A 21,080-nucleotide genomic window follows, 5' to 3' on the forward strand; every position below is an offset into this window, starting at 1 on the left:
GTATGTAGCAATCCTGGATGATTAAAAGGAAAAGACCAGTTGAGATATTTGCATGGATATTTGCAAGGGAGTACAGTCCGGTACAATGTTAAAGAAGTGTAAAAAGGAAGCACACCTCCTAGGGTGTCACACTCAAAGGATGTTGTGGAGTAGGGTTATATACATCTAGTAATGCTCCGGTGATACCGATAAGTCTTCTTATTTATTTGACTAGATTTGCAGAATGAATCTTGAGATCATTGGTGTCATTTAACGACACTTTCCAGTTCTCCAGTTCTCATTCAGAGACCTAAAGCCTCAAACCATGACTGCTACAATGTATTGTAACATAGGTCTGTCCTTGAAGACTGTTGAGAAGCTTCAGTAGGTGGTGGAGAACACAGCAGTCAGTTTCTCCATAGTGGGTGGGTGGGCTGTGTGTGCGTGTGCATTTGAGTGGTACTACAGGGCTTGCACCAAATGCCCTTGGACAGGAATTTTCCCTTTAAACTCCTACCTGGATTTATAGGTGAGCCTTAGGGGCAGTTCTCATGCATAGCCTAACCCGGGCATGTGGAAACCACCTGGATTGGGCCTGATCCCAGTGGGGTAGCACCACCTAGCCCTGCTTTCAAACCCAGATGTTAGCCAAGGTTAAGGGAGCAAGTGACCCCTTGACCCAAACCAACTGCTTGTGTGTTCGCTGGGGCTATGTTTAGCTAAAGCAGACACTGAGATGGGTGCCTTGAGCACCCAACTACTGGTGGAATCCTCCAATGTATCATGCTTGTAGGAAGATGCATAGTAGGCTTCACGGAGGCTGGGACAATGAGTCCTGGCCTCAGATCAATCTGCCCTGCCCTGTGCTGCACAGAGGACATCACACTCCCACTAAAGACTGAACAACCGTCTGTGGGGAAGACAAGAGTAGGGGAATCTTCCCCCACATGCCCACCCAGTAGGCCACATGGATGGTCCCTTGGTGTCCTATTTGCATTTCATATTGCCCCTAGATTATCCACTTATTGTCCCACTGAAGAGCAGAGGAGGAAAAGAACAACATATTTTGCTCAAGAGAGCAGACTTCACAGCAGATGTAATTAACTCCCCTACAATTATCCAAATCACTGTAATTGATTCTCTTGGTCAAACCTTCTGTAGATTTCCAGTGGCTACAAAAACAAAATGTATGTACTTCAAAAACTGCTTATAATCCCCTTGTTGGCATTTCTTAAGAAAGCAGGGCTCCATCGGTCTCTTAACTCTGTCAGTGTCAGCATTTTCCCCTTTCATTGTACACTTCTGGCTTTGAAGTGGTGCATCTTGCTTTTCTAAACTAGTTGATAAGTGGGCTGATAGGCTTCTGTTTAAGAAGCAGGATCCCTGATACCTGAGCAAAGGGACATTTTTTTTAAGTGGCAATTCCCTGGCTGTTGCTGGCCTCTGCTTTCTGTTTCTTTGTGAGCCCTTTGGAAACAGGGAAGCAACTTTATTTATTAATAATTCCTCTGCCTGTTTTGAGAACATTTGTTTAAAAGTGGTATATAAAGAGAAGCAGTAGTAGTAGTAGTAGTAGTAGTAGTAGTAATAGTATATTGGCAGAGTCTCCTAGCAGACTCTGCCAATATATTATTATATTACTCCTTTCAACTAGGCTGATGCTGGCTGCACTAGAAGAATCTGTCCTAGAGACCAGCTTTTTCCTCAGATGCTGACATTAGCATTGCTCTTGTTTCAGCTGCCTCTTATGGCATACCGAATAGATGCTATCAAGTGCCCTGAGAATGATCCCCTCCCTGTTCCACACGAGTGGTACCAGCCCGGGAACCTCCTCATTGGTGGGATATCTTCGCAGATCATTTATATTTTTTCCTTCAAAAAACACCCATCTCAGGATCTGGGTTTTGATCTTCCAGTGTAAGTACCCCACCCCCTGCTTTCCCATGTCATGTGAGCTTTGAAACCAAAGAACATTTTAATGCAGAAATCGAATTTCATATATGGGGGAATGTGACCACGTCGGAACAACTTGTTCTCATGCAGGTTTATAGTACACCTGGAGACCTTCCTTGCATGTTGAGAGTTCTGTGTTAGAAGATGGGATTTACCATTTTCTTTAATTATGCTGAAGTTGCATGCTGCCAGGTGAGATGTAATCAGCACAATAATCTGTAAAGTGATCTCAAACATTAAGAACAATGAGGAAGAAAGGGCATTTATTTTAAAGTCATCTCTACTATAAGCTAAAGTGAGAGGATTTGAGGAGAAGGACATGCAAGGTGAATATTAGTAGGTAAACATTTATTACACATATTAGTTTAATTTTTAAAAAGTTAGAAGAGGTCCAAAACACAATTAAAATGAATGGCAGAGGACATTGGTCCAAATGGAGAGAGTAGAGAGAATTTGTCCAAATGAGAAAGGAATATTTTAATATAGTTATTTTACAGAAATAAAGTTCAACACAAGAGAGTACACTATGTTCATTGTAAACTGTGCAGTCTCTTAGGTAATACTGTATTTACCTGAAACTAAGACTAGTGTTTCTACCAGTTTTTTTGATGTTAGAAATTGGTGGATCATCTTAAATTCAGAGAGCCGTTCCTTTTGCGGTAAATACAGGTATATCATCTATTTACAGGTAAATTTATTTATTTATTTTTATTTAATGGATTTTTATACCGCCCCAAACCAACGTCTCCTAACCAAGTTAAATACAAGTATAACCTGTATTGGGTAAATACAAGTATGACTTGCATTAAACATCTATTTTTTAAAGGGGTGGTCTTAAATTCAGGACCATCTTCTATTTGGATAAATACAGTATTTGGACAGTCTGTTCCAAAGTAAAGCATAGGGTTACTTTTATGGGTTTTAGATGATGCTTCTATAATGCAGGTAATGGTCATATTTCAGTGGCAAAGTTCTGGACATGCTTTACAGGTCCAGTTCAACTCCTGACGGATGTTAACACCTCAAGTAACAGGGTTAGGAAATTTATCTACCTGGGAAACTGGAGAGCTGATATAAATCATGGCAAACAATACTAGGATAGATGGACCAAGATTCTTGTCAAAATTAGTTGATTTATTCACCTGAATTACATACAATTATACATGCCATACTTTATGGACAATAGCATCAGTAACCTTGTTCCTCTTTCCAGTTGACACTTTACAAATTCAAACACTTTCTCTGAGACCTCTCTTCTCTCTTACTCCTTTTTGTTTTGTCCTTCCTGAACAGTTCTGGACATCTTTGTGACTTCTTTCTGCATTTCTCAGCCATTATAAGTTTGTTCTTCAGTTCAAAACTCATGGAATCTCTGCTTTATATTTACCTTCAGAGTGGTCCAGCACTATAATAAAATCATTGCCTGTGATTTAGAATTCATTGGTGAAAGTGTGCTTAACTATGTTTGCAGTGTGGTGACAAAATTCTACCAGCATGTCCTGGCCTTGGCATTTGCTGTAAATGAGATCAATGAAAATTCAAAGATATTACAAAACATCACCCTTGGCTTCCACATCTATGACAGCTACTACGATGCAAGGATGACCTATCAAACCACTCTCGACCTGCTCTTCAAATCACATACATTTGTCCCCAACTACAAATGTGGGATGCAGAAAAATGTCATAGCACTCATTGGGGGACTTAGCTCTGATATCTCCTTCTGTATGGCTGACATCTTAAGTCTCTACAAGATTCCACAGGTAGGACTGTGTCTGGAGGCAAGGAAGTTTTTACTAGTCTCAAATATGATTTTTACTCTCCTTGTCATCCTAGCAGTGATTTTGTGGTTCAGAAAAAGGGAGAGGCAAATCTGACAGCAAAAGACTTGCCATATGTTTGGAAAACAAATCCAAATGGGGAATAGCTTCAGAGAGGCTGGGGAAAACAAAAAGACTAAGGTGTGGTCATGGATATCTAGCAGATTGCTTTATAATGATATGGAAAGTTCACACAATCAACATTAGGGCAGCAGCAGCCTTTTCTAATTTGGGATCCAGGTGTGCTCCTGGATTTTGATTGTATGTAAGATAAGAACAAGGTTGGAGATGGGAAGCTTGATCATCAGTCATGCCCCAACTGGGTAGGACAGTTTCCCCACTTACTTCATTAAGAAGCAGGGGACAAAATCTGGGTAGGATGTACCCATGGCTTCCCCCATCCCTTTTAAATATTTCCATACCACCCGAAACTTGTGTCTCTGGGTGGTTTACAATTAAGATCATTTAAAACATGAAATCAATTTATTAAAATAATTTAGAACATTAAAACTTTTAAAACCCAATATTAAAATTTAAGACTATAAACCTAATTAAAAGCCTGGGTGAATAAATGTGTCTTCAGTGCCTTTTAAAAAGTTGTCAGAGATGGGGAGGCTCTTATTTCAACAGAGGGTGCATTCCAAAGTCCAGGGACAGCAACAGAGAAGCCTTGTTCCCAAGTAGCTGCCAGATGAGTTGGCAGCAACCGCAGACGAACCTCTCCAGATGATCTTAACAGGCAGTGAGGCCCATGGCGAAGAAAATGTTCTCTTAAATACCCAGGGCCTAAGCTGCTTAGGACTTTATAGGTAAAAACCAGCATCTTATATTTTGCCCAGAAACGTATTGGCAGCCAGTGTAGCTCTTTCAATACAGGAGTAATATGGTCTCTCCTAGATGACCCAGAGACCAACCTGGCTGCTGGATTCTGGACCAACTAGTTTCTGGACTACCTACAAAGGCAGCCCCACGTAGAGCACATTGCAGTAATCCAGCCTAGAGGTTGTTGCTGTTGTTGTTTGTCATTAATTCGATTTCTATACTGCCCTTCCAAAAATGGTAGCAAGCATGACCTGTCCCCTTAGCTAAGCAGGGTACACCCTAGTTGCATATGAATGGGAGACTAGATGTGTGAGCACTGCAAGATATCCCCCTTAGGGGATGGAGCTGCTCTGGGAAGCTCCATCCCTGCTGACTCCTCTCTGGCAACTTCAAGATAGGGCTGAGAGAGATTCCTCGCTGGCAACTCTAAGATAGGGCTGAGAAAGATTCCTGCCTGCAGCTTTGGAGAAGCCGCTGCCAGTCTGTGTAGACAATCCTGAGCAAGATGGACCTATGATCTGACTCAGTATATGGCAGCTTCCTATATTCCTAGCAAATGAACAACGCCGTTTTGAGGTCATTCATCTCATGTCCACCTCTGACCTTGTTCTTATCTAACACACCATCAACTCTCTGGAGTGTACCCAGCTTCCATATTAGGGAAGGAGGCTTCTCCTGTCCTAATGTCAATCGTGTGAACTGCCATGCAATTTTCAAGAAACTGTACCATATTTCCAAATTTCATCCAGAAGTCTCCTTGACTTTCAGATGGAAATTGAATTCAGGATTTTAGTTCACTAAAGATTCCTTACATTAAAAGGCACACTGACAAACAGATCCATTCTGAATCCTGCTTAAGCATTCTCTAGAATACTTGTACATTTTCTTTTAGCTCACATATGGCTCATTTGCCCCAGAACAGCATGATACAATGCAAGTCCCTTCTTTTTACTGCATGGTCCCAAATGAGTCCCATCAGTACATGGGGATTGTCCACTTGCTTCAGCATTTCAGATGGACGTGGATCGGGCTCCTTGCTGTGGATGATGAGAGTGGAGATCATTTCTTAGAGGCTCTGGAGCCATTGCTCTCCAAGAATGGAATCTGTTCAGCCTTCACACATAGAATCCACAAACAAGGTCGTTTGCTCTTCCTAAATGAGCTCAGCTATATGGCCTGGAATATTTATAAACCATTTGTGAATACAAAAGCCAGAACATTTGTTATCTATGGTGAAACTCTGACCATTATGTGGCTGAGCACATTAATGGCTTTAGCAGGACATGAAGATAAGGAAAACACAACTGTTGGGAATGTATGGATTATGACAGCTCAGATTGATTTTACAGTCATGGGTCTTCTAACAAGTTGGAATGGAATTCTTCTAACAAGTTGGAATGTTCCTAGGTGCCATTTCCTTTGCAATACACTCAAATGAACATCTAGGATTGCAGAAACATCTTCAGAGCAAAACATCTTATTGGACGCAAGGGAATGGTTTTCTCAAAGACTTCTGGGAGCAAGCCTTTGACTGTTCATTTCCAAATCCCCAGGAGTTGTTAGAGGTGGATGGACCATGTACTGGTGCTGAGAGGTTGGAGAGCCTTCCTGAGTCTGTTTTTGAAATCAATATGACTGGCCACAGCTACAGCATCTATAATGCTGTCTGCATCATAGCGCATGCTTTGCATGCCATGAACTCACCTAGATCTCATAGCAGAAAGAGGATGAAGAATAAAAGTGTGAAACTTCAAGATCTCCAGGTTTGGCAGGTAATGTCTCTGCAATTAATGGCTATATTGCAATGAACAGATGCATGGGAAATCCATCTTTCTCCTCCTTGAATAATAATGTGTTGCCCTTTGTTTCTATTTTCTCTTTCAACTAGCTCCACCCATTTCTTCAGGGCATTTCATTTAACAACTCAGCTGGAGAAAGTGTGTCTTTTAATGATTACAGAGAAATGGGAACTGGATTTGACATCATGAACATAGTCACATTCCCAAACAAATCTTTCCGTCGAGTGAAAGTTGGACGGGTGGACCCCGAGAATCTTGAAGGGGAAAAATTCACCCTTAATGAGGATAGAATTGTGTGGCCCAGACCTTTTAACCAGGTGTGCATTCTTACATACACTCAGAGGGGACTCAGCTGGAATAGGTGATCTGGAGAGAGAAGCTTCTTTTGCTGTGTAAACTGACCATGTGATCATTGATCAGTCCCTACAATAATGGCAGTGACACATCTATTCAAAAATGAGATGGAGACATCACACCAAATTGTCGAAGATCAGTGGCTGGCATCCTGTGCAATGGCTGGCATCCTTGCAATATAGCATTCACACAGTTGTGCAGAGCATGATTGCGCTGTTGCGCTACATGCAGAAATTGCACAACTGCAGCTGCATGATTCCTGGCCATTGGAAATAATATCTGGCAATTATCCAACTGCATTTTCGTTTGCACCAACTGCAACAATTGTATGTTTTCTTGAACATAGCAAAATTTTACATTACCTTGATTAAACTTTAAGCATGGCAGTCCTGGAGCCAGTGGGATGGGAAATCATGGATCACAATGGGCCATCACTTTCCTGTCCTTGTTGCTTTGGAATTAGGCATTCACTGCATAGGCCATTTCTTTTCTCTGATCCCAAGATTATCATTAGTGAATAAATTGACTGCAAAAACATTGACCCATTTACACAGTATTGAGCACACAGCTGTGCAACTGCAAAATTGTGAAACGCATGTACACAACCTAACCCTAACCCTAACACTGGGCTTGGGTCAATGTCTTCCATGACCAGGAATGTCCTGGAAGATTTTTGTTTTGCTTGCATCACTTACTGTAGAATGTTGTGCTTTCTGATCCTTGGTTTCTTTGTAGAGCAGCTGATGAATACAAGCAGATCCAATTCTTCCCATCCTAAACAATCTTCACCTTTATGGATAGGTGGAACCCCTTTCTGTGTGTAGTGACTCCTGCCCCCCTGGTTATCAAAAGAAAAAAAAGGAAGGGGCAGGGGCGTAGCAAGGTTGGAGTGGGCCCAGAGACGAGATTTTAAAATGGGGGGCCCCCCCACTCAAAGTCCAGGGCCTCCGCACACCCCAGGCCCCCAAGGATTTAAGTCTGATATTTCAAAATAAGTATGCTGCCTGGAAATACATTTCACTGAATACACACACACACACGTCACAATATATAGTGATATTCATTGAGTACTATACATTTGTTTTACTTTTAATGCCTAGAACACACTAGAAAGATGAATGATTAAAATGGGCCCCTCGCTGCAGATTAGCAAAGGAGACTTTCAACCATGCAGGGTGAACCTATGTTTGTTTTCTCAGAATTCTGAACAAATTCAGTCAAGTTTGATTGCAGGAGGTTTTTCACAGGAGGCTTTTAAAGCCTTTTAACAACACACCTCTCCTCTGGAATGGAGGTGCTGCATTCACATGTTGGCCAGATTTACCCTGAAGTCCCTGCGAGTTATTGGGGAGCAGTTCACACACAAGAAAAATAAAATAAAATAAAAGCACCACACATGCTTCACAGTTCTCACTCAGACCTTCTGGGTTGCAAAACAACTTGAGCATAAGTGCATTTATAAACGAAAGAATGAATGAATAAAATAAATATAATACTGTTTCTTCCAGAAGTTTTTGTAATTTTCTGCCATGAAACAAGACACTTATAGGACTTTTTAGATAGTTTTTTTTAAGCCAGCAAATTTTCCAAGCTGTTTAAAAATAAATATTTCTCAGTCTCTCCCGCCCCCCCCCATATCCAAGCCCTATGGCAAGCAGATGCCTATATATCCGGGGGGGGGGCGGGAAAGGTAACCACAAAAAGGAGTTCACACTCTACCTGGCAAATGCTGGGCTGGGTTGGGCAGGGCAGCAAGGGGTCTTCTGCTGCAGAGAACAGTGGTGGACACTCTGGCTGCCTCCTCCTTCCTGGCTGGCTTGGGCCCTACTGGAGTTCAGGCTTCACAGAGGCCTACACGGAGGCCTCCGTGGAAGCCCCGCCCACCCGCCGATCAGCTGAGAGGCGGGAGAAAAGCAGCTCTTTGCAGCTTGTCTGCTGCCTGGATTGCCGGCCAGGAGAACAAGCTGGAGAGACGGCGAAGAGGGCAAGTGGCTGAGGGGCCTTGGGGCTGGGCAGGGGGCAATGGGGAGTCACGTGAGGAGCCTCTGGGGGGCCCCTCCAGGCAGTGGGGCCCCCAGACAACTGTCTCCCCTTGCCCGATCGTTGTTACGCGCCTGGGAAGGGGAGAAATTTTGCTGCTATGATTGTGCTCCATGCCCAGAAGGAAAGATTTCCAACCAAAAGGGTAAGTGATGTAGTGCACCCAAAATCTACATGGATGAACTAGGTAATGGAATAGTAGATGCATCTATAATTCCAAAAGAACACATCAATTTTGGGTGAGTTAGTGATTCAGATATTTATTTTTTCACCCACTTCCCTCATGGAAAGTAATCTTATGAGATATCCTTGTTATGTATATGTCCATCTGTCTGTCTGTATATACAGTTTTCTCTTCTTCTGCCTCTTGCTTTTATTCAGCACTTTCCAGGGGCGCAGCAAGGTTGGAGTGGGCCCAGAGACAAGATTTTTAAATGCCACCCCCCCCGCTGAAGTTTCTCTCTCTCTCTCTCTCTCTCTCTCTCTCTCTCCCCTATGTGCCACAATAGAACATCATCCTAAGTTATTTTTTTTTAAGGTTTTATGAATTGTGAACGATGCAAGACATGCTGTTCTGGTAGCTCCAAGTCTTAACACTCACATCAATTTCAGAGGATGAATACAACTGAAGGAAGCCTGGGTGGGTGCGCGGCTGGGGGAGTCAGTCATGTGACTTGCCTCTGGGGGGCCCCCCAAGGCAGTGGGCCCCCAGACAACTGTCTCCCCTTGCCCTTTTATAGTTACGCCCCTGGCACTTTCCTTCAACACTATCTATCCTGGCAAATCTTCTTCCTCTCTTTGCTCTTCCACTTTCTGGCTTAAATACTTGGTCTCCCCTTCCGATAGTTTGACCACTCAGGAGGACAGTAGCTTAATGTTCTGGGGGAGTGTTTCAGAGGGAAAATTCATGAACCCATCAAGATCCATGCCAAGTATTTACCTTGGCCATAATGCTGTTCAACTCTCAATTCCTAGAACAGGTACTACCCATTTCTGTTTTTAGTGCATCCTGCAACCCTGGGTATCAGAAGATAAAGAAAGAAACAGAGAAATTTTGTTGTTTTAGTTGTGCTCCGTGTCCAGAAGGGAAGATTTCAGACCAGAAGGGTAGGTGATGCCAAATATTCCAGCATATAGAGTTAATTCAGGTGACTATTTAGTAATTCACTATGAGTTGTCATAGTGACAAATGGCTAAGCCAGTGGTCTGAATGATGCTACCAATGAGTTCAGAGAATTGGACTATATTTTGATATTTGATGGGAAATCCAGGAAAGGAGATAACTTATTTAAAAAATAATATTAGAACAGTATCCTCATAATATTCACATATCATAGAACAATATTGCATAGTAACACAATACATTTAACAATCATATTTCCCATACATCACAAGATAATCCAGACTTAGATCTAGTACTGTAATATGATAAATATAATCTGCCCAAACATGGTGGACAGCCTGCATTCATTTAATTTTATCAGTAATATTTTGTCCCCACACCCCAGCCCCAAGAAACACACTGACATAACATTACGGGTATACGGGCTACAACTTTATTAATCAAATTAATTCTGATTAGCAAACTGTATGGTGTCAGAACTCTACCTCCCAACAGTGTGGGCCTAACAAACGCCATGTCCACCCATCACAATACTTTCCCCTTGCTTTTCGTGAGTGACACACCCTGACTCAGAAAAGAAGCAGGTAAAACCCACTTCATTCCCTTCATAGTCAACCCTCAAAGGGGTCTGGGCAACTTCTAGGTCTTTGCACCCCCGAGCCACGCAGCACTGAGGTTTGTGAAGCCCTGAAGCACATTTCCTGGTGAATCAGCATCCCTGGGCTGCCAAAACCACAAGGGACCAATTGAACTATCTACCTTATTTATTTATTTATTTATTTGTTTGTTTGTTTGTTTGTTTGTTTATTTATTTGCTTGCCTATTTTTAATACTGCCCAAAATTTATGTCTCTGGGCAGTTTACAACAGATAAAAATAACATTAAAACATTAGTTAAAAACAAAAACAAGACATTTAAAACACAACAATTTAAAAATCTTTTTAAAATGCTCTAAAACAACATTAAAAACAATCAAAACAATATCAGTTAAAAAGCCTTGGTGAACAGATGCATCTTTAAAGAGAGGAGAGCTGGTCTTGTGGTAGCAAGCATGACTTGTCCCCATAGCTAAGCAGGGTCTGCCCTGGTTGCCTCTGAATGGGAGACTTGCTGTGTGAGCACTGCAAGAGATTCCCCTCAGGGGATGAAGCCGCTCTGGGAAGAGCAGAAGGTTTCAAGTTCCCTCCCTGGCTTCTCCAAGATAGGGTTGAGAGAGGTTCCTGCCTGCAACCTTGGAGAAGCCACTGCCAGTCTGTGAATACGATACTGAGCAGATAGACCAATGGTCTGACTCAGTATAATGCAGCTTCCTATGTTCCTATGTTCCTACCTTTTAAAAGCTGTCAGAGATGAGGCTCTTATTTCACTAGGGAGCGCATTCCAAAGCCTCAGGGCAGCAATGGAGAAGGCCCGTCCCTGAGTGGCCACCAGACGAGCTGGTGGCAAATGCAGATGAACCTCTCCTGATGATCTCAATGGGTGGCGGGTTTCATAACTTTTAACTGCCCAAGGGTGCTCACTGATGTTAAATCCCTCCTAACTTATCACCCAGCCCTCACTGTCCCTGCCAAGCTGGGGCCTAACTATCTAATACCAGGGAAAAACAGAACAGAGTAACCAAAAAGACTCCCAACTGGGCCAATTTGTAAGGAGCCAAAAATTTCTACTCAGGCCCCTAAAGGACAACCAGCCAAAATCTGTTCTTCATCTAGGGATGAGAGGGAGAGAAGAGAACAAACACCAGACTGTGTTTGGGGTGAGGAGCTGCCTGTTTGATGATCTAAACCCCGCCTCCAAACAAGGAGCCCAATCTCTTTTGTTCTTGGGGCTGCTTGGTGAGGGGGGTGGAACAATGTACCATCCCCACAGCATGAGGCATAGGGATGGGCACTCTAACAATGCAATTGACCACCCCTTATTATACCACTTCTCAATTGTTAACTGACCCAAGTATTTCGATTGGTGAACAACTATTGTTTTCGCTGCCATTTTTTTTTAAAAAAATACAAGTTCTTTATTTTTTAACTTGGCATTATTTCCTACAAATGTATGTTTAGTTTTAGTTTATTACTATCAACGGTCAAAGATCAGCAATGCAATTTAAAACTTTACAGAAAAGTACGGATTAAAAAGAATACATAAAATAACAATAGTAATAATCAGAAGGACAGCAAATCCCATTTGCATATAAAGATAGTTGTTATCCAACATCCTAACCGAGCCAAGAATCTAGAAGACAGGACAGGAAGTTAGTTGCTTTCAAGTCCTAATAGCAATAGAGCAAAACTTAGCCACCTTATATGTAATGGAAGGAATTTTATCTGCAAGCAAAAAAGCAACATAAAATTCTTCTGAACGACCAGGTGAAGATAATACAATTGGAGTTAATAAAGTCTGTTGTATGCCTTTATAGAATAAGCAACACAACAGAACATGTTGTACATTTTCAACATCCCCTAGACCACAAGGACAGAGTCTGTCACCCCTTGGGACCTTCAAAAATCTCCCAGAAGGCACTGCAGAGGGCAGAATGTCGTGTCTCAACCTGAAAAAGGCCCTTTGATGGCAGGGATAGATTAAAGTTTTTAAATAAGAAGACGGACCTCCAGAAGGAAAATCAAGTCTCCTCCTTATATAGTCAGAAATCAGACTAAGGTCATTCTGATATTCTATGTCCAGAATTCTTTGTTTCAACACCTGTACAGCCTCCTTATAACTTAACAGAGAAAGTATGTAATAATCCTAATTCTGGAGATCACTCCACATTTTGTCTCATTATAATTCTTATTTCTCTAAATATTTTTTGCCAAAAACATACCACCTTTTCCCAAGACCAACACATGTGATAAAATGTTCCCTTTTGCTTACAATCCCTCCAACACTGAGTATAATAATTATGAGAAATATAGGCTAATTTCACTGAAGTTAAATACCACCGATCTAAAATCTTCCACTGTAGCTCTTGTATGGAAGCTGACAGGAATCCCCCAGACTTCTATAATGATTGCCATTTACTCTCTTCTATAGAACTTCCGAAATCCATCTCCCAAATATCCTTCAAAACTCTTGGTGTGTCCCCTATTTCCATTTGTTAACAGTAATATGCAAATTTTAAAAAACTGCCCCTTTTGGCTGATCCTGAAAAGACAAAATTAATTTTTCAAAATATGTAAACGATCGAGTTACTGAATTTACTATTTCTTTATTATTCAAAATAGATTTAATTTGAAACCATAATGACCATGGTAACTAATAACCAATCTGATGCTCAATCTGTTCCCTATTATGTAACCCCTCCCGATTAAAAAAATTTTGAATCTATATAACCCATATTTTGTCAATAAATCCATCTGAACCAAAACATATGTATTGCCAGGATCCAAATGCATCCTTAAGGATGTTAATAGATAGAGATAGTTGATAGGGATTTGACAGTCCCTATCAAATCCTTATATCTTTTCTTCCATATCTGGAACATAGCTTTAGTAAATAAATGGTTGATCTGGGCTATTTTTTTTTGGCGGCGGGGGGGGGGTGGAGAATAAAAAGAATTCATCTTAAATAACCACCTGTCTCTTGTACATACTACATTCTTTATCTGGAGCTATTGTTTAGTTGAATCTTCTTATATAAATGAAACCATATGTCCAATGTGCAGCTCAATAATATAATCTTAAACTAAGCATTCCCCATCCTCCCTGCTTCTGTGGCCTATATACAATCTTCCTCTTAATACAGTTTCTTAGAGCTAAAACAAAAAAAATGTCCTTTGTCATAATGATGATATCCTATGAGGAATTTCCACTGGGAGGAATTGAAACAAACAAACAAACATTGAAAGAACCATCATTTTTACAGCTGCAATCCATCCTAATATAGTAATGTGTTTGTTTCCCCCAATGTTTCATCTCTTTACTTATTTTTCCCAAACTGAGATAAAATTGTTAATAATTTATTGATTTTTTTAGTAACATTAATATCTAAATATCTAAAAGAATGATAGAACGCCAGTATTCCCAAAATATTAGATACCTCTTTCTGAACTGTAGGGGGAGTATCAAAATATATCAATTGAGATTTCTGCAAATTAACTTTTAATCCTGATACCTCCACAAAATCTTGTGACTCTTCCTTAATATATTTAGCTGAAAATCCAGAATTTGAAAGTTAATATCATATTGTCTGCAAACAAATTTAATAAATAATTCTTATCCCCCATTTTTATCCTATGAATTTGATTATTGATGTGCAATGTGATAGCCAATTGCTCCATAGCCAAATTAAAAAACAAAATAGATAAAGGGCAGCCCTCTTTAGTGCCTCTAGAAATTGTAATCAATTCTGAGTCATAATTATTAATTCTTATCTGAGCTTTTGTTAAACTATAAATCTGATCAATCATATTAGAAAAATGAGGACCACATTTAAATTTCTGTAATACTTCTTTTAAAAAAGATCCCTCCATACATTTGAAAGCTTTAAATATTTTAATGAACATATTGATAACGAAAGTGTGTTAGTTTTACAGAAATATATAATATCTAACAATTTCCTAATAGAACTAGATATATTCCTTCTTGGGATAAAGATAAATGAATTATTTTATTTATCATTAACTTAAGACAATTTGCCAATAATTTGGTATAAAGTTTATAATCTATAAGGTAGTGAAATGGGTCTATATGAAGTTACCTCTTGTAAATCTTTACTGGCCTTAGGAATCCTGGATATTTTAGACTCAGTCCAGGATCCTGGAAGAGAACTGCTTCGATGTAATTCATTGCACATCAATAAAAATTCAGGAATATGGATTTATTAAATTCGCTATAAAACTTCAACCATATCCCATCATGACCTGGAGCTTTACCATCCCTAATACTTTTATAAACCTCAATAATTTCTAACTCCAAAGAAGGTGAATCCAAATACTGAACATCCAATGAAGAAACTTCCAGAAAATTCAATCTACTTAAGTATTTACTTTGTTCATACAATGTCGGACTAGCGGATGAATATAATTGTGTGTGTTTTTAAGTGAATTATTTACTAATATCTTCAGTGTTAACAATCCATCCTTTATTATCTTTTCTTGCTCTAACAAATCTTTTTTTCCTTAGCTTTCTTTAATTTAAATGTCTTGAATTAACTTTAATTTAAAAGTCTTGAATTTTTATTATCAAGTTCATAATATCCTTGCTTAACATATAAAAGTTGAGTGGAAAGATATTCCTGTCTCTATAACTTCAAGCTCTTTCATTTTCTTTTCCAATTGCTTATAAATATTTCAGATCCTGCTGTATTGTACATTAACAATAGATTCTTTATCTCTGAATGTAATATATTTATCTTTTCCAGAGTTCCCTTTTTAATCCTATTCATCTAAGAAATACATTCCCCCTTATAACAGCCTTCATAGCATCCCATGTTATAGTTAATGCTTGCTCTGTATCATTTTTACAGTTTTTAATGTTTGAGCTAATTGTTGTTTTGCTAATAAATTATTGAATAATATGGGATTAAGCCACCAAAAGAGAGAAAATTGAACATTCTCCAATTTAAACTCAAAAATCACAGGGTTAGAAGTATAGGTGCAAATTCTCTGTTATAAGTATAGGTGCAATTTCTCCTTGGTGGAATTGATTTAAGAAGCTTTTGGAAGCCCATATATAATCTATCCTGGAGTGAAATCAATATCTGCCTGGAAAAAAGTAAATCCTTTCACTGAGGGATTCCTAACTGAATAAGGACATTTGAATGGGCACTTCAATAATAATTGTTTCCCCCACAGACATAGCCGAGTGTTTTCAGTGCCCAGAAGATCAATATCCTAACAAGGATCAAAATGGATGCAGCACCAAAGTGACAAGCTTTCTGTCCTATGAAGAACCTTTAGGGATCACTTTAGCCTCTGTTGCTGTCTCTTTTTCACTGATCACAGCCTTTGTGCTAGCAACTTTTATCAAGCACAAAGATACTCCCATAGTCAAAGCCAAGAATCGAGACATCAGTTACACTTTCCTCATCTCCCTCCACCTCTGCTTCCTCTCTTCTTTGCTATTTTTGGGACAACCTACGGAAGTGACCTGTTTTCTCCGACAATCTGCTTTCAGCATCATCTTCTCAATGGCCATTTCATGTGTGTTGGCCAAAACCATCACTGTAATTGTAGCTTTCATGGCCACCAAACCAGGTTCTGGCATGAGGAAGTGGATGGGGAAAAGTCTGGCCAACTCCATTGTACTTTCCTGCACCCTTATGCAAGCAGGCAATTGTGCAGTTTGGCTAGGAATGTCTCCACCATTCCCAGATTTGGACAAGCAGTCCGTGAATGGAGAAATCATAGCAGAATGTAATGAAGGTTCCGTCATCATGTTTTATCTGGTCTTGGGTTTTATGGGACTTCTGTCCATCATCAGCTTCACGGTGGCCTTTTTGGCCAGGAATTTGCCTGACAGTTTTAATGAAGCCAAGTTCATCACCTTCAGTATGCTGATGTTCTGTAGTGTTTGGTTGTCTTTTGTTCCAACCTATCTGAGCACTAAGGGGAAATCCATGGTGGCTGTGGAGATCTTCTCCATCTTAGCCTCCAGTGCTGGGTTACTGGCTTGTATCTTTACTCCTAAATGCTACATGATTTTGCTGAGACCTGAGCTGAACCACAGAGAACACCTAATAAAGAGATATAATTAAATCTACATTGTTTTGTTTTTTTAAAAATCATGTTTTTGTTGTTTCTTTTTGCTTGTTTGTTTCATTTCTAGAGCTGAAAACATTTATCTTTCCTGACGTTTTGCAATGGTTGTCAATTTGGAAATAATGTGCTGGCTTTTATTTATTTTTTACTAAGTTTGCAGTGGCATGTATAGATGTACTCTACATTTGTTGTTTTTGTATCAGTTGATATATATTCATATGTTGTAAGAGACTGAGAGTAATAGAACATCTTGAATGACCCCAGTGATGGGAACTTTTGAAATTCAGTGCATAATCACCTTTTTGATATTTTCTATATGATGTTTGTATTTTGTCATACTGTACCTTTGATTGTTTTGGCTGAATTGCAGTTTTCTTTGGCTACAAGCAAACAGAATGGATCCATTAAAATCCTTTTTAAAAAGAGGCTGCCTGACTTGAATCATTTGCTTATCAATCAGGGGATGGACCCATTCTGGGAAGAGCAGAAGGTTCCAAGTTCCCTCCCTGGCAGCATCTCCAAGATAGGGCTGAGAGAGATTCCTGCCTGCAACCTCAGAGAAGGCGCTGCCAGTCTGTGAAGACAATACTAAGCTAGATAGACCAATGGTCTGACTCAGTATAATGCAGCTTCCTATGTTCCTGTCTGTCAGTATGTAAGTGATATTGATGGGTCCTTTCCATAAAAGATGATCTTGGGACAGCTGGCAGTAGTACAGTGACAAGGATGAACATCTAGTGCACACAGATACCAAGGCACACTGAATACACACTGACTTCTGCCTCACGGCATGCAAGCAGCAGCAATGCACGCTCCTCCAGCAATATGGGGGAAGAAGGCAATGTCTGGGCCAGTGAGAGGGTAATTGCCCCCACACCCCAAGAAGACACAAGACACATAATTAAGTATTAAAATGAAGGACCACAATTTACTCATAAATTGGAATGTAACATTATATAAGGAGACAGAGATTGGCTCTCCATCCCTACAGTGAGGAAGCTAAAAGGCATGCACACGGAGGGCATACCTGCCTAAAGCATAAATGGCCATGCACCTCGGCTCCTAACAGCCCCAATGCTCTAAAGCAGGAGCTGCATATCCTAGCTGACCTAAGTTCAGGCCTCTGCCATAGCCGCAGCCACCAGCAGCCGCCAAGCCTGTCTGAGGAGCTTAACCTGGCAGAGTAGATCAGTCCAGGCCAGAGTGCCCTGAGTCACCCATCATCTAGGGAGTTGACCTGCCTGATCTATAGCCAAATGTTTACCTGAAGGTGCTCATCAATGTTCAAATGTTTACCCCAACCGCACTGGGAAGAGAGCTACTCCCATTCTCACCACCCCCAGGATAGCTCCCCAGAGGCGTAACTAGGGAAAACGGCGCTCGGGGCAAGCACTGAAATCGCGCCCCCCCCCGCCCCCCAACATACATCTGACTGACACACATGTGTTTTTTCCTCACAACAACCCTGTGAAGTTGGCTTGTATCTCAAACATCAGAGTTATGATGCAATGAATGTTACATACTACATTACACTTAGGTTTTTCCTCACAACAACCCTGTGAAGTTGGCTGGTATCTCAAACATCAGAATTATGATGCAATGAATGTTACATACTACATTACACCTAGGTTTTTCCTCACAACAACCCTGTGAAGTTGGCTGGCATCTCAAACATCAGAATTATGATGCAATGAATGATGATATACATAATACATTACACTTAGGTTTTCCCTCACAACAACCCTGTGAAGTTGGCTGGTATCTCAAACATCAGAATTAGCCTAGAAGACTTCTCAGCTATAACATTCCTACACTCTTATTGAAATGAATTGGATAGACATCAAGGTAACAGAGAGGGAAAATGAGAACTTCCCCCACTCCCCTCCCTTCCTTTAGGTCTCCAGAGATTACAATACCAAAAGAATAGATTAGATAGCGAGGAAAAAACCCTAATCACATGATGCAGCTGAAGGCATTTGTTTCAAAGCCAATTAGAACATTAAAGGAGCAGACAATGAAGAGAAAAGGCTCGGAGAGGGGGAGAGGGAGCAAGCAGTTCGGACCACGGAGGGAGACTACCAAAAGAATAGATTAGATAGCGAGATAGATTTAGATAGCGATTTGGAAAGTAATTATTTTCAGTAAAAGCAATAGTAGGAAAAAGCCCAGAGCCTGAGGATAAGGAAGTGGCAGAACGGGCGGGGAAGGGATTGATAAGTAAGAACGAACGAAGATAGAACAGTAACACAAACACACACACCTGAGTGCATGCTTGACACTTTTAATTAATAAACAGATGCCCTCGAGGTCTGGTTCTTGGCTTCTTCTAGAGTCCGACGTCCTGCCGTCCTCCTCCACCTCCTGCCTTCGCCTGGCTCTGCTGCAGCCCTACCCCAGCCCCCAGCAACGCTCTCCTCGGCTCTGCCGTGCTCCACGTGCAGAAGAGCAGGCGAGCCGAGCTGGGAGGAAGCTGCCGACAGACTCACACGCATGCGCAGCGCGCGTGTGTGTGTTTGATTATAAGACCGGGCTAGAGAGCCGAGAGAGAGAGAGAACGTTGCTGACCAGCCGCGCGCCTTAAGAAGCAGCTCCTGTGCCGCCAATCAGTGCCGTGCTCGCTCGTGCGCGCTCTCTTTCTCCCTTTCCCGCTGGCGGCGGCATGGCACCTGTGTCTCCCAGTAGTCCCAAGCCAGGCCAGCAAAGCAATGGAGGGGGGCACGGGCGCCATGCGAAGGGACATTTAAAATTTTTTAAAAAAATAAAAAATAAATTTTTTTTTGCATCGTCGGGGGTCATGGCGGCGCCCCCCACGTGACGTACAGAGATGGCGCCGGGGGCACGTGCCCCCCCTGCCCCCCCTATCGTTACGCCTCTGTAGCTCCCTGAGTCCTGTGACATGGGAACAGGGGGACCCAGGCCTACAAGCATTAAAACAGCTCCTTCAAGACATCCGCTCTCACTGCCTGCAAAGAGTGGACTGACAGAGGTAAGACGCCCGAGTTGGCTAAGAGGCTGAAGCCCCATCCCCGCATGGACCTCACAGTCAATCAGCCCCAGCCCTACCCCCAGCCCCTTAAACTGTTAGGTACTGTATTTTGTATTCCCTCCCCCACCCACACGCACACACATGTGTTATGATGTGTTTTTATTGTATCTTTTAATCCTGTGTTCTGATCTTCCCAGAAAACAATTTGTTATGGGGAGGCTAACAAATAACGTTGTGTGTGTGTGTATGTGTGTGTGTGTGTGTATACACACACACACACACACACACACTAGAGAGAGAGAGAGAGAGAGAGAGAGAGAGAGAGAGAGAGAGAGAGAGAGAGAGAGAGAGAGAGTTTACACAGACAGTATTATTGGCTGGTTTGTTTTATCCAGACATTGCGTTCTTCCCAAGGACCTGGAATGGCTGGATTTTATTATCAATGTTGTTGCTGTTATTATAGATATTGTCACAGAATATAGGCTGTTCCAGTAAAGTTGCTTTTTGTAATTGGCTGATGGTGATTTCTGTGGCCCCTATGGTGTTGAGGTGCTCTTCAAGGTGTTTTGGAATTGCACCTAGGGCGCCAATTATTACTGGAATTATTTTGGTCTTCTTCTGCCACAGCCTTTCAATTTCAGTTCATAGAGCTTTGTATTTTATTTTTTCTATTTCTTTTTCTTCTATTCTGCTATCCCCTGGTATTGTTATATTGATTATTTTGACTTGTTTTTATCTCTTCTCAACTACAGTTATATCTGGTGTATTGTGTAGCAGATGTTTGTCTGTTTGTAGTTGAAAGTCCAATAATAATAATAATAATAATAATAATAAGAAGAAGAAGAAGAAGAAGAAGAAGAAGAAGAAGTTGTCAGCTGAGAGAAAGAAGCACAATTCATAAACATTAGGCCAATTCTCTAAATTTCTTAAAAGGTAAACATTTTAAAACAATTGAACATCAATGAGTATTGCTCACAGTAGATAAATAGAACCTCCATGTTCGTAGGCAGCAAACCTCTCAGTATTGGATGCTAGGGAAAGAGTTAAAATAATTCTTCAGTCACTCCAGATGACTGTTCACTGTAAACCAAGTGAGAAATGACAAATGGACCCTCTGGCGGCTTGTGGTGGTGAAGAACTCTATCATGATTACACTATTAACTTTTACAACAGCCCTGCAGTACTGTTTACTAAAGAATCAGCACTGTTTTTACTTCATCCCCAATCCTCCATAATATAATCCTGCCAAAAAAGGAAAATAGATTTGCGGTTCAAGAGATTCCAAATGTAACTGATGAGTTTAGAGGAGCATTGTCAGGTGCACCGCAGATAGCTATGGATTCCAACAGGCATGAGCAATAGAATAACTCATTGTAAATAATATAACTAAGAGCCCCTGGTGGCGCAGTGGTAAAACTGCCGCCCTGTAACCAGAAGGTTACAAGTTCGATCCTGACCAGGGGCTCAAGGTTGACTCAGCCTTCCATCCTTCCGAGGTCGGTAAAATGAG

At 41.1% G+C, this 21,080-nt stretch overlaps 1 protein-coding gene across 1 annotated transcript; it reads left to right on the plus strand.

The window, feature by feature from the left end:
- Positions 1 to 17: 17 nt before the first annotated feature.
- On the plus strand, positions 18 to 16,580 carry LOC128329608 (vomeronasal type-2 receptor 26-like). Its single transcript, XM_053261118.1, has 8 exons — positions 18 to 80; positions 1,718 to 1,896; positions 3,326 to 3,695; positions 5,467 to 5,889; positions 6,128 to 6,346; positions 6,463 to 6,690; positions 9,748 to 9,874; positions 15,679 to 16,580. The coding sequence occupies exons 1-8, from the start codon at positions 18 to 20 to the stop codon at positions 16,578 to 16,580; spliced, it is 2,511 nt and encodes an 836-aa protein (XP_053117093.1).
- Positions 16,581 to 21,080: the final 4,500 nt, after the last annotated feature.

The sequence above is a fragment of the Hemicordylus capensis genome, chromosome 6 (genome assembly GCF_027244095.1).
Source record: "Hemicordylus capensis ecotype Gifberg chromosome 6, rHemCap1.1.pri, whole genome shotgun sequence".
In the NCBI taxonomy this organism is placed as follows: domain Eukaryota; kingdom Metazoa; phylum Chordata; class Lepidosauria; order Squamata; family Cordylidae; genus Hemicordylus; species Hemicordylus capensis.

Excerpts from the sequence above, each read along its gene's own strand:
- LOC128329608 (XM_053261118.1), top strand. The coding sequence starts at position 18 with ATGATTAAAAGGAAAAGACCAGTTGAGATATTTGCATGGATATTTGCA. Across the intron at positions 1,897-3,325 it reads CTGGGTTTTGATCTTCCAGT|AGTGGTCCAGCACTATAATA; the intron begins GTAAGTACCCCA and ends ATTTACCTTCAG. Across the intron at positions 3,696-5,466 it reads GTCTCTACAAGATTCCACAG|CTCACATATGGCTCATTTGC; the intron begins GTAGGACTGTGT and ends ATTTTCTTTTAG.